Source organism: Trachurus trachurus, assembly GCF_905171665.1.
Source record: "Trachurus trachurus genome assembly, chromosome: 6".
NCBI classification, from domain to species: Eukaryota; Metazoa; Chordata; class Actinopteri; order Carangiformes; family Carangidae; genus Trachurus; species Trachurus trachurus.
Genome location: NC_139897.1, coordinates 31,751,873 through 31,764,913, shown reverse-complemented (window position 1 = coordinate 31,764,913; position 13,041 = coordinate 31,751,873). Strand labels below are relative to the sequence as shown.

Here is a 13,041-nt window from a genome sequence, read left to right as displayed (position 1 = left end):
AAAATGATACAGAGGAGCAAAGGAAGAAGTGAGGATGGAAAGATGTGAGAAACAAGGAAAAAAGAGAGGGAGAGAAGACAAACAAAGAGGGAAAGAAAACCAAGAGATGAAGAATGTAGTGAACAGAAGAACGAGGCAAAGGAGGAGGGAAGGAGAGGAGGAGTAAAGGATGAGAGTAAGAGAGAGAGGAAGGGAGGTAGGGAACAAGTAGGGAAAAACAAAAAGCAGGATACAGAAGAAACAGAAGAAACAGAGGAGACAAGGAAGTAAAAGAGGAGGTAAAGAGGGAGAGATGAAGGGAAGAAGAAAGATAAAAAGAGGAAAAGGAAAGGAAGTTGCTAAGGGTTCGAGGCTGATGTTTATCTTCTCCTCCTCCTCCTCCTCCTCCTCTTCCTGCAGCGTTCGATCGTTACTTCAAGAGCCGCTCTCTGTCCAACAACCGTAGGAACGTCTGGTTCGCTGAGTTCTGGGAGGAAAACTTCGGCTGTAAGCTGGGAATGCACGGGAAGAGGCCGGGAAGCCCCCGGAAGTGCACAGGTCAGAGAACTGAACACATCCTCCTCCCCTCCCCTCATCCCTCCTTCATCTATCCACAAGTTTCCGAACGTCATCTATGGTCATCTACGGTTTGGTGGAATTGTACGTTTACGTTCGTTGCGTACGTTTCCATGTGATATCCACTGTTAAAGGCCCCATGGCATGAAAAATGTGATTTTGGTTATTTTTTCGTGCTTGGGGAGGTCTTTGGGCCACGTATCTACTGCCCCATGCATCAAATTGGTCATAAACGGAGAGACACACACCTACCATTTGTAGGAACATTCTCTTTAAGACGAGCAGATAGCACTTCCTCCTTTCTGTGATGTCACACACAAGGTAACTCCGCCCACCGTGACCAGTTGTTTTTTTTTTTCAATTTTTATGAATGCAGCTTAGGTTTCAGTTACTTGCCTGTGATTGGCCCGACCACATGCCACTCAAAAACAGTCAGCCAATCAGAGGAGAGGTTCTCATTCTCTCTTCTGATTGGCCAAATGACCTGTGCCTGCTAGAGCTCCAGAAAGAGGCAACAGAAAGGGGCAGTAGAAATGATATTAAGCAGATCACAGGTACTCAAAACCAATTATACATCTTGTTAGGGAAATAAACCCAGAGAAAAGTGCACAGCATGGGGCCTTTAAAAGCTGATGTGATGATCCATGTGTTTTACAGATTTTCATTGAAAAAAAAGGAAAAAAAGAAATCCATGCATTTACCGCGACTACCGAAACCATGGAAACGTAAACATAAAATTCCACCGGAAGAGCAAAACCGACAAAACAGGCTACGTTTTTGACGTTCGGAAAAAGGTGGATACCTTTACTTCACTCCTTTCTTCTTTACCTCCTCCTCTTCTCGTTTCCTTAACCACTTCCTTTCCTCCCATTTCCTTTCTTTCTTTCCGTTTGCTGCTCTACCTCCTCCTTCCCTTCTTTCACATCTGTCTTTCCTCTTTTACTTCTTTGCGTCTTCCTTTCCCTCCCCATTCTTCCTCTCCTCTTCTTGTTCCCTCCATCCTTCCACTCCAATTTCTCCTTTTCTTCTCTTTTTCTTCTTCTTCCCTTTCTCTCTTGCATCCTTTACCCCTCCTCACCTTCTCTCCTCTTTTGGCTCATTGTTCTGTTCACCACATCTCCTCCTTCTCTCCTTTTTCTTTTTCTCTGCCTCATCTTTTCCATTCTTCTATCCTTCTTTGACTCCTTTTTCCCTTCCTTCTCCTCTTATATCTGTTCTTCCTATTTTCTTTTCCCCCTCCTTCTCTCCTTCAATAAGTCTCTCATTTCTAACTCTCTTTCCTCTCTGTCTTCCTCCCACTGTTCTCCTCCTTCGTAATGTCTTCCTCTCTTTTTTTTCTTCCTCTCTCCTTCCATAACGCCTTGTTTCTTGCATCTTTTCATCCTCACTTCTTCCTTTCGCTCCTCTGCATCCATTTTTCATTTCTAAATCCTCCTTTCTCTTCTTTCCTTCTCCCACTCTTCCTTTCTTTTTCTCTCCTTCCTTCCTGTTCTCCTTATCCTACAATCTTCACTTCTTCCTTTGTGTCTCAGCATCCTTCTCTCCTTGTTTCCTTAACTCCTTCCTTTCCTTCTCTCGTCTTTTTCCTTTTCCTGCTCTCACATCTTTAATCTCTCCCTCGTTTGCTTCAATTCTCTGCATCCTTCTCTCCTTGTTTCCTTCAGCACCTCCTCTTTTCATCCTCTGTTTTCTTCACATCTTCACTTCCTCCTCCTTTTCTTCCTCCTTTTGTTTCCTTTACTTCAGATTTATTTGAGCATTTTCTTCCTTTCCTTCTACTCTTTCTTCTTCCTTCACTCCCCCTCTCCCCCTCCCCTCCTCTTCTTTACCTCCCTCCCTCTTTCTCTTCCTCTGGGTCAGTCAAACTCTCGGAGGCTGATTTATGATTTTTGGCGACAAAATGAAACGACTGAACTCGACTTGAAAGTTTAATGATTTACTCCTCAGAACCTCACACACACACACACACACACACACACACACACACACACACACACACACACACACACACACACACACACCTACCTGCTATACACACCTCTAATCCTCTCCCCCTGGAGCATCGACTAAAATCACATCATGGAGATCTAATGTGTTTCCTAACCTCCTCCTCCTCCTCCTCCTCCTCCTCCTCCTTCAGTCGGAGCCTCCAGCTCCACTGAACCAGGATCAGGTAAAAGTCTTTGTTGCTGACTCGGCTGTTCTGAGGAAGAGGAAGAGGAGGAGGAAGAGGAAGAGGAGGAGGAGGAGAGTCTCTGTGACTTACGGCACCAAAATCATGTTGTGTTTTATTTATTTTTATTTTCATTTTTTCCTGCCTGTGCTGCAGAAACAGAGAGTGGAGGTTCTGTTTTAACTCTCAGAACCTCCCTCCACAAATACTGTATATGATAGATATGGACCAAACACAGAGACTGTTAAAGGGATATTTCAACATTTTGGCAAATTCTCCTCTCACCATAATCCCTATAGTCATAGCAGTAGGTTCATCACCTTTAATTATCGGTGCATGTTGTTTTGAGATCGGCGGGGCAGAGACGTGAGCTGCTCAGTGAACACAATGGAGGTGGACAAGTTGTGACCTGCACATTGACCACGCTATGAAACAATCATGTATAATTATGTAACATTATGACACGTGAAGCAAATACTCGGAACTACTTGCGCTTTTGAAATCCCTCCGCCCAGCAGCCGTGTCTGGAATGTAGTTATTTGCTTCACGTGTCGTAATGTTACATAATTATTTCATAGCGTGGTGAATGTGCAGGTCACAACTTGTCCACCAGAGCGTTGTGGAGTTGTTGGATTGTGTATTTGATGAGTTTGATGAGGGACAGGGGACCTGTACCGTTCACCTCCATTGTGTTCACTGAGCAGCTCACGTCTCTGCTCCGCCGATCTCAAAACAACATGCAAGGTAATTAAAGGTGATGAACCTAGTGCTATGACTATAGGGATTATGGTGAGAGGAGAATTCCCCTACTATAATTTGCAAACTATCCCTTTAAAAAAAAAACTGAAACTCCACTGATGATTTTTTTTTTATGTCCAAGTCGTCTCCGTGTCGGACGTCTGACGGTCTCTCTGCTGCCGCTCCGACTCTCGACCTCCCTCCATTTATATTCATGAGCTGGATTTTTGAGTGCCGCCGGCTGCCAATTAACACACCGCGTTGTAATCATTTAGGGAGGGGGAGGGGGGGACCCGAGCTCTCGACCCCGTCCCCGTCCCCCAGCACAAAGCAGCAGCCGACAAACCTCGGCCTGGTAATTAATCCGGTATTCATTCTTTCAATCAGGGCTGAGGAGTGTAGCGATGAATATGAATGAGTTTTTGTAATCACTGTAAAAATACAGGAGATGATTCATCAGTGTCACATGAGAGCGGGAAGTCAAACAGTCAAAACCAGACGATCCTCAGTGCTGAAGACTTTCAGAGAGATGAGATAATAGAGAACAATTAGTAATGTGTTGACTTGGACGCTTTTATTTTGACGGTCCATGAGGTCAAGTGGAGTCATAAAAGTTCCTAAACTTTATTTCTGTGTTTTGCACAAGAGGCAGAAAATGTGACTCACACTGAACTCACATTATCACCAGTAGTGTCTTTACTTTTGACACGTTTTATATTTGAGTTTTCTTATCAGTGTTCACACAGGCTTTTATTTTTGTATTTCCTGTGGCTCAGTGTGGGACAGAGACGACTGTCTGTCCTCTGTCTGTCCAGACTCCCGGACGGTGGATTATAGTTTTGAGCAAGTGATGTTTAAAAGAAAAATTTGAGAAATGATTTTAATTGATGCAGAAACTGAAGCTCCGCCCCTTTTTGGGGGTTATCCTGTAAATTAGGGGGCGGAGTCAGTCAGTCGCTGCCAAGATGGTGACGGACGGGACGGTGCAGCGGCTCAGAAACATCTTTATCTTTATTTACATTAGACAATAATGTTTTCAGAAATGACTCCTTCATGGTGCTTTCGCTGCCTCCAGGACAAAACAGATGTCTTGTCACCATGGTAGATTTAGTTGCACTTGAACGCATCATGTCATGGTGAATATTATGAGATGCAACTCTGGAAGAGGAACAGTGATGTACTACTGTAATTTTTCTCGACCCCTTGTTGCAGATAATTTTAATTGATGCAGAAACTGAAGCTCCGCCCCTTTTTGGGGATTATCCTGTAAATTAGGGGGCGGAGTCAGTCAGTCGCTGCCAAGATGGCGACAGACGGGGCGGTGCAGCGGCTCAGACACATCTTTATCTTTATTTACATTAGTCAGACAATAATGTTTTCAGAATTTACTTCCTTTTCCTTCGTGGTGCCTTCGCTGCCCCCAGGACAAAACAGATGACTTGTCACCATGGTAACCTGATTGCAAGGCCGTCCACAAAAAAAGTTCAGATTGTCTCATGCCAAGATTTCTTGTTTCTTTCATCTTCCACCATTGAAGAAAACGCCTAATTTTCCAACAGGACGTATAGACATGTAGATTTAGTTGCACTTGAATGCATCATGTCACGGTGAATATTATGTATATGTTTTTATGTTTAATTTATGTATATTATAAATGTAACTCTGGAATAGGAACAGTGATGTATTGATTTATCTCGAGCCCTTGTTGCAGATAATTCATGTTTCACACACACTGATGCTGCATTCAGTGACCCTACGTTAATTAGGACACGGGATGTAAACAGAGCCGTGTGACCTGGAATCTGGCCTCAGTCAGACTGGATCAGACCGGATCGGATCGGATCGAACCGGACCGGACCGGACCGGGCCAAGTCGTCAGCTCTCTGATCACGTCCGGCTCTGATCTGCTGACGCGGCTTCATGTGTTAATCCTCCAGGAGCCTCTGAGCCCAGATCCTCGGAAACATGTCCGACACGCTAAATAGGATTGGAGCAAGGTGTTGTGGGTAAATGTGGGCAGCGCCGAGACACCTCCTCCTCCTCCTCCTCCTCCTCCTCCTCCTCCTCCTCCTTCTTCACCTACACCTCCTCTTCCTCCTCCTCCTCCTCTTCCCTCTCCCTCCTCCTCCTCCTTCTCCTCCTCTTTCTCTCTCCCCTCTTTCTCTCTCTCCCTCCTCCTCTCCCTCCTCTTCCTCCTCCCCTTTCTTCACCTCCACCTCCTCTTTCTCCTCTTCCTTCACCTCCATCTCCTTTTCCTCTTTCTTCTCCCCCGGCACCTCCTCCCTTTCCCATCCTCCTTCACCTTCACTTTCTCCTCCTCTCCCTCCTTCTCCGCCTCCTCCTTTTCCCTCTCCCTCCACCTCTTCCTCCCCCTCCTCCTCTTCCTTCTTCACCTCCACCTCCTCTTTCTCTTCCTCTCTTCCCTCTCCCTCCACCTCTTCCTCCCCCTCCCCCACCTCCTCCTCTTCATCCTACTTCTTTCCCCCCTCCTCCTCCTCCTCCTCCTCCTCCTCCTCTTCCTCTTCCTTCTCCCCCTGCACCTCTTCCTCCCCCTCCTCCTCTTCATCCTACTTCTTTCCCTCCAGCTTCAGACAGAGTGGAGTGAAGGAGCAGAACAAAAGTGTCAGAGCTGCTGCTGTGAGTCTTTACCTGAGCTGAGTGGACGTCTTTGATCAGACAGGACGAGAGAAAGGGAGAGAGAGGGAGAGAAAGAGAGGGGGGGAGAGATAGACAGACAAAAAAAGAGAGAGAGAGGGAGAGACGGAAAGAGAAAAAACAAAGAGAGAAAGAGAGAGGCTCCAGATTGAGTTTTTGGAGCTGCAGCACAGAGACAGAGACAAACGGCTGAGTCAGCAGGTCAGCATCCACCTGTGTGTGTGTGTGTGTGTGTGTGTGTGTGTGTAGCATCAAAGCTTGTTGCTGTAAATAATCTCACTGCTGCTTTTTTCTTTTTTTTTTCTTACCCAGTTTTCATGTAAAGCAGGATTAGAAAGAAAGATGCAAGTAGGGCGGCGCGGTGGCTCGGTGGTACGGAATCAAACCTCGTGTCTGAGGCACCTGGAATTAGTCTGTGTTTATTTATTTTGCGATATCGATCTCAGTTTTATGGCAAATGTTCCTCACAGCGCTCAGGACTGAACGTTACAACATGAACAGGTTTCTACGGAGGCTCAGAGGGGTCAACAGGAAGCTGCAGTCACACTGATCCAACCTGAACTGACTCCTGATCAAAGTGATTGATACTTTCAATACATTGATCCTCTTCTCATTGATCTCTCTTGGTCTTCTCTGAACATCAGCATGTTGTCAATGAAGTGAACTCCAACTTTTTTTTATTTCTAGTAGAAACTTTCTCTCTCTGATCTGTTTCTCTGTTGAGACTCTGATTTTCTCTACGCTTCAAAATATGTTTTTTGTTTTTTCGACTTTTCTCTAATCTCTGGTTTTCTCTGGTTTTCTCAGGGATTTAACACCAGTACAGGGTTTAACTTCAGCAAAAACACTACTATAAATCCATTTAACCACTACGTTTTCTTCAACCTTTTATTTTCGATGTGTCATAGTTTTAAGGCCGTCGGTCAGAGGAGGTCGATGATCGTTTCTCTCATGACTGTGTTTTTTTTTTGCATTTCCTGAGCTACACAAGAGTCGAAGCTGCAGCCGATTGAGATCAGAGCAGCAGCTCAGTCCCTGCAGAGAGCACCGGGAAACCCCTGCTCATTAATTGTAATTAATTAGGATAATTAAATAACCATGAGACACGGAGGCCTGAGGTCTGAGGGCGACGCTCCGTCACCCACCGCCGCTCAGGGACGGAGCAGCAGCAGTGCCGTCGCCTCGCAGCACCTCATTTCCTGCCTGATCGAGTGTGTTGCTTTTACAACACCACCCAGTCACACACACATATAACCAATACCCCCCTCTCCTGCATCTCCCCCCTCCTGAACGCTCTGATGAATATAAATTAGAAAATCTAACATTTTTCATTCATACAAAACAATGAAGAGGATTTAATTGACTTTTTAATCTAAAATAATTGTAACACTTTACTTGACACCTATCTCTATAACGCATTATAACCATACTTATAATGAGTTATAATGCAGCTATAGCACTGTATAACTATAGTTATAAATACATAAATTACCATAAGGCTTTATAACAATAAGCATAACACATTATAGAGCAATTATACTGTAACTCTATCTACTTGACCTTATTATAAAATGCTCTATGGTGTGGTATTGTTATAAAGCCTTATGATAATTGATGAGTGTTTATAATGATAGTTATACACATCTATAAGCCAATTATAACACATTATTACTATATTTATAATGCATTATCAATGTCGGCATTGTCAGCGAGTTACGTACAATTATAACCTATTATAATACCTGACCTCAAGTCATAATAAAATGCTTTATAGTGTGTTATGATTATTGTTATAAAGCATTATGATCATTTACGAGTGTTTATAACTATAGTTATACAGTGCTATAACTGCATTATAACTCATTATAAGTATGGTTATAATGCGTTATAGAGATACGCGTCAAATAAAGTGTTACCAAAATAATTAAAGCAGAAGTGAGTGATCCGGTCGTTTTCGCTAATGCTGCGTTCCAGGCAGGCTTTTGAAATCGTAAATTACAGCTTCAAGTCACAACTTACGACTTTGTAGCGTTCCAGGCAACCCACTCGTGTTTTTCCGACCTGTTTTACCGGTGAAAGTCACTATAACGGCCACTCGTAACTTCCGACCGGTGAACTCGTACCAGATCGAACTGGTACCACTTCACGGTCGGAAAAATACGAGTTTCCTTGAACGCACCATAACAGTCCTCGTCGCTACGTCACCACATTCACGGCGTTCCTTGGCTGCACACACAGCCCTGCATGCCGTTCTCTCTCCTCATTGGATAAAAACTGTAGGATACGATAAATGTTTTCTCATCGGCTCAGAGCAGAGCAGAGGGACTGGGAGACCCGTGTTTCAGTCCAAACACTCTATGTAAGTGATTGCTGTCGGAAGATATAACTATTTAAGACTTATATTAACACAAATATATCACTCACTTCTGCTTTAACTTACTAACTGATAATTGATTTTATAGTGAGACATTGGTTTATGTTGAAATATTTATTGTTTTTATTTAAAAGTTTGACCTGATTTGAGACAAACCAGTAGATTATTAGTAGATGTGAAAATGTTTCAGTGTTTTAAGTGGTGAGACGTTCATGTGTGAAGTGAAAATCAGATTCCTCTGCATCAATGTGGACACCTCCGTCTCCTCTGAGCATGGACGCGTGGACCTTCAGCTCGGCGGCGTCTCGTCCAGTCGATGGTCGATCTTCTGTCAGCCGCTCATTGACTGATCTATAATTAGTGGTGTGTGTGTGTGTGAGAAGCAGCAGCAGCATCGACACAGACGCTTGTTTGGATAATGGAGACACCTTCGTCATCCGACCAACTCTGTCACGTCTCAGTGATTTCAGACTCATGATGCAACTTTTTAACAACAGATGACACAGGAAGAAGAAGATGTCGGATCAGGAACATGAAGAACTGACAGAATCTGATGAAGGAAAGACAATGAGATGGATAAAACTATAATGAGGGCGAAGAAAATGATTATAAAGGCAGGAAAACACACGAACAGGAAGAAATACAACCACACACACAGAATACAGATTTCACAATAGAATAAAAAGGGACAGATTGAAGAGCAGGTGGAGGTAGAGAGATGTGTCTCCTAGTTACATTGCTCATCAGTTGTGAAAATATAAATCCAACCAATGTTTCTCTGAATGTTGCAGCATCACGCTTTTAATAGTCCAGAGAGAAGTTTTCATTTTACTTTAAATGGATATTCCAGCGTATATTTAACCCATGGTCCAACGCAGTGTGACACTGAGTTAGACCCCCCCACGAGAGATGAAGTCTGCTAACCGCTAGCTTGTCCGCTAGCTAGGGACAACACAGCTGAGTTTATGGAGTTTGACAACAATGACGACTGGTTTCATTTCGATGGGCGTCACTATCAGTTTGAGACCGAGTTCACTGAAGGAAATGGAGGAGAAAAGTGAAAGAGGGAGAGAGCCGGTGTAGTCTATGTGCTGGACCTGGGGAAATCAAGTGGTCAGTGTAGTGGTCACTGCCTGTCGGTGGCCACTGAAACTGAATGTTTGTGCTGCCAGTCGGCCTCGGACGTGTGTTGTCAGTGCCTGGACGCTATGCTGGACACGGAAAGTTGCTGCATATAGCGTATAACCTATATAAGCATATAAGTTGTTTTGGTCTCTTTTTAATAGAAACCAGGCTAGGCTAACAGATGTTTGATGCCTCGTATTATGTGCAGGGACCCTGTTTGTACTGTTAATGACGTTTGGTGCTGTTCTGAGCATTATTTGTGGCTATGAGTGGCTTTTTGATCACGGTTTGCGTGTGTAGACTGCGCTGTTTGTTATGGTGCGGCCAGTGCTAAAGTTGCTACAACTAGAGAAGCTAACGGTTAGCAGACTTCATCTCTCAAGGGGGGGGTCTAACTCGGTGTTACGGTGCGTTGGACCATGGGTTAAATTTATGCTGGAATATCCCTTTAAAGACAGTTTAACATCATCTGAGGACTTTGAATGAATCAGTGACTTCAGCACCACGGACAGTGACACCGATTCATCAGGAGGAAGAAGATGGAGTTTGTTCTGACACATCTGTGAATTAAACTGGAATAATCTGTTAAAATAAACAAATATAGGCCTATACATTATCCATACAGCTACACGTGATATGAATATGAACAAAATCACAGAGCGTAATGTGATAAAAACGCAGAAGAAGCAGTTGGCAGCAAGTTTCAATCACGTCAACCGTCGCTGATTAAAGTTTGTAATAATACGGCAGCAAACACCGACAGAGAGTCTGAGGATTAATGGATTAATGGTGCAACTGTTCAAGAATTAAGTTTTGTGTTGTCAGCGTTGCTTGGCAACAGGAGCCGAGTAGGTTACAGCCAAAAATCTGAAACCAGAACGTCTCATTTTATCAAACACTTTTATCCAAAGAAAAGAAAACTAAAGAGAAGTGAAGAGAAGGAACGTCAGGAGCACCAGGAGGAACCGAGGTGTAAATATCACGTCCTACATCTATTTGATAGGAGATTAAGGTTTAGATTAAGATCAATGATAAGATGTGCTTTATTGATCTCAGGCTGGGAGGTTATTGTGTTACAGCAGCAGCTTTAACACACACAGAGCAAATAGAAAAATAAGAGACGAACGAAAAGAAACAATCTGGGTAAAAATATAGGATTAACATAACATTCTCCATGCTACATGAACAAAATATACAGCATCCCACTGGCAGAGCTTCATGTTTCCATGACGACTGACCAGGAAAAGATTGTAGTAGGCTCCATTGGGTAACACTTTACAATAAGGGTCCCTTAATTGATGTTAGTTAGTACATTATTAAGCATTAATATATAAACTAATGTTTTAATTAATGCTGAGTAATGCATACATAATGATAACTAATATCATTAATCAACTTTGAAATGTATTAACTAACTTGAGTAGTAAACTAGTAATTAACTGCTTACTAATAGGCTACATTAATTAATGTGTTTCCTAATCCTAAGTAATACACAATAATGATTGTTAATATATCTGTAAAATGTTGATTAATGCTTAATAATGTACTAAATAACGTTAATTAAGGGACCCTTATTGTAAAGTGTTACCATACATTGTGTTTCCATGACTCTGGGGGGAAAAAAAGTAACACTCAACTTAAATAATGTACGCAGGTTATTCGTAGCGCTAGTCAATTCTTTTTATATCCTATGTATTTTTTATTTTGTCACTTTCTATTAAAGCTCCAGTTGGTAAGTTGATGAAAGTGAAAGTAAACTCCGCGACTTGGTCGGAAATTTCAAGACAATTTGAAGCCTCGGACCAGAGAGTTCAATACTTCTTACCATAGTTGTGTCAATCAGAGAATATAAACCTCTTTGTGATGGACCAGTGTGTTTCTTCTTACAGAACAAATAGTTTTCCTGTGGACTTGAAACCCTGGATTTGTTTTGTATTGACTCTTCAGGTTTAAAGGTGTACAGAAAAGAAAATTGAATTTGAGCCCACTTTGGGTCATAAAATTAATGTGATAACTCATCTTTCAGACGTTGTAGGCCAAACTTTGTGAAAAATTCTATTTTTGAGTAAATCCGGGATGAAAGTGTGTATTTTTTTTTTCGCATTGGATAATGCAGGCGCACGGATTATACGTCAGCCTGTACACGATTCACCAGCCACTGATATTGGATCCGTAATCCGTCATTCAAACGTCTGAGACACGCACACACACACGGAGCTCGGGCTCGCCCCAAGCTTTGAATATCCCGCCCGCTCGATAACGACCAATCAAATTCGTTTTCCTCACTCGGGTAAACTCGTGTTGCAGCTCGTGACAACTCGGCGCGACAAACAGGACAAATGGCCATTTCTGTACACCTTTAAAGATGTAGACATGATGTCCAGCAGCGTGACCCTCCGGTCTTTGAGGAGGTCTAATGGCTAAAGTTTGAATTGTTCTTCTGTCTTTGAGGAAACGTATACGGGATGTTTGTGTTCCCTGTGCGTCTGGAAGTGAACGTTAAGAGTTGTCGAGGTCGAGGAGTTTGTTTTATTCAGAGGAAACCTTGTTTTCCGCTCCTGCACCAGGAGACTCGGAACATGAATATTTGATTTGGTTCTTCTGCTTTGCTGAACGATGTGTTTCCTGAGTTATGAGCCTCATTGTTTTCTCGCCTTTTTTACAACATTGTTCCTCTGAGCCGCAGATTTTCCTTGAAATACGTTAAGTGTGTGTGAAAGCCTCTTTGGCTTTAATGCGATGTGTGTGTGTGTGTGTGGGGTTGTGTTTTCCTGTCTTTGTGATGCAGTTTGTTTGTTCAGGAACATCAGCAGATGAAGAAGGGATGTCGAGAGTTGAGTTTCTTTGCTTGTGTTTGAAAGCATCAATGATCTCTGAAGGGAAGAAGCTGCCTCCATATCAGAGATCGAGCAGCTGTTTAGTTGTTTGGCAGCACTCAGGGATGTTTTTTGTCAACACTTCTCTCTTAAGAGGAGAAAATGACAGCAAACAGCTTTCATTCCACTTCCCTCTGCTGACATCGCTGCGACAGACTCTGACGAGGAGCTGCAAAGCAAAAAAAACTGCTGGTTTTTAAAACTTGTCACCTTCCAGTCCGATAGAAAACAAACTGATCTGTTCCGACTCCAAAGGATTCACAATGCAAAGTCTTATAGGAAAACAGAGACCTGGATTTGTTTGTCTTGGCTCTGGACCAGGGACATGGCCTGAGATTGACCTTCTTTTGACCAGGGCCTTGTTGGTCATAAACTGGGAAATGTTGGTTTAGAGTCTGAGACCTGTGGCTCCGCTGCTGACTCAACTCTGTTGATGTCTTGATCTTGACTTGGGATGTTTTGGTCTTGACCTGCTGTTGGTTCAGATTTGAAACTAGCTGAGACTTAATTTTGCACTTGGACTCTGGACTGACAGTCTAAACCAG

The 13,041-nt window shown here is 43.1% G+C and overlaps 1 protein-coding gene across 1 annotated transcript in view; it reads left to right on the top strand.

Moving 5' to 3' along the window:
- LOC310987564 (metabotropic glutamate receptor 8-like) overlaps positions 1 to 13,041 on the top strand; it is a gene marked incomplete at both ends in the record, with an annotated part of 150,026 nt that overhangs the window by 83,974 nt on the left and 53,011 nt on the right. Inside the window, one exon of the mRNA XM_083973880.1 lies at positions 400 to 537. Coding sequence (XP_083830006.1) covers positions 400 to 537 — 138 coding nt within the window. The remainder of the gene's footprint in view (positions 1 to 399; positions 538 to 13,041) is intronic.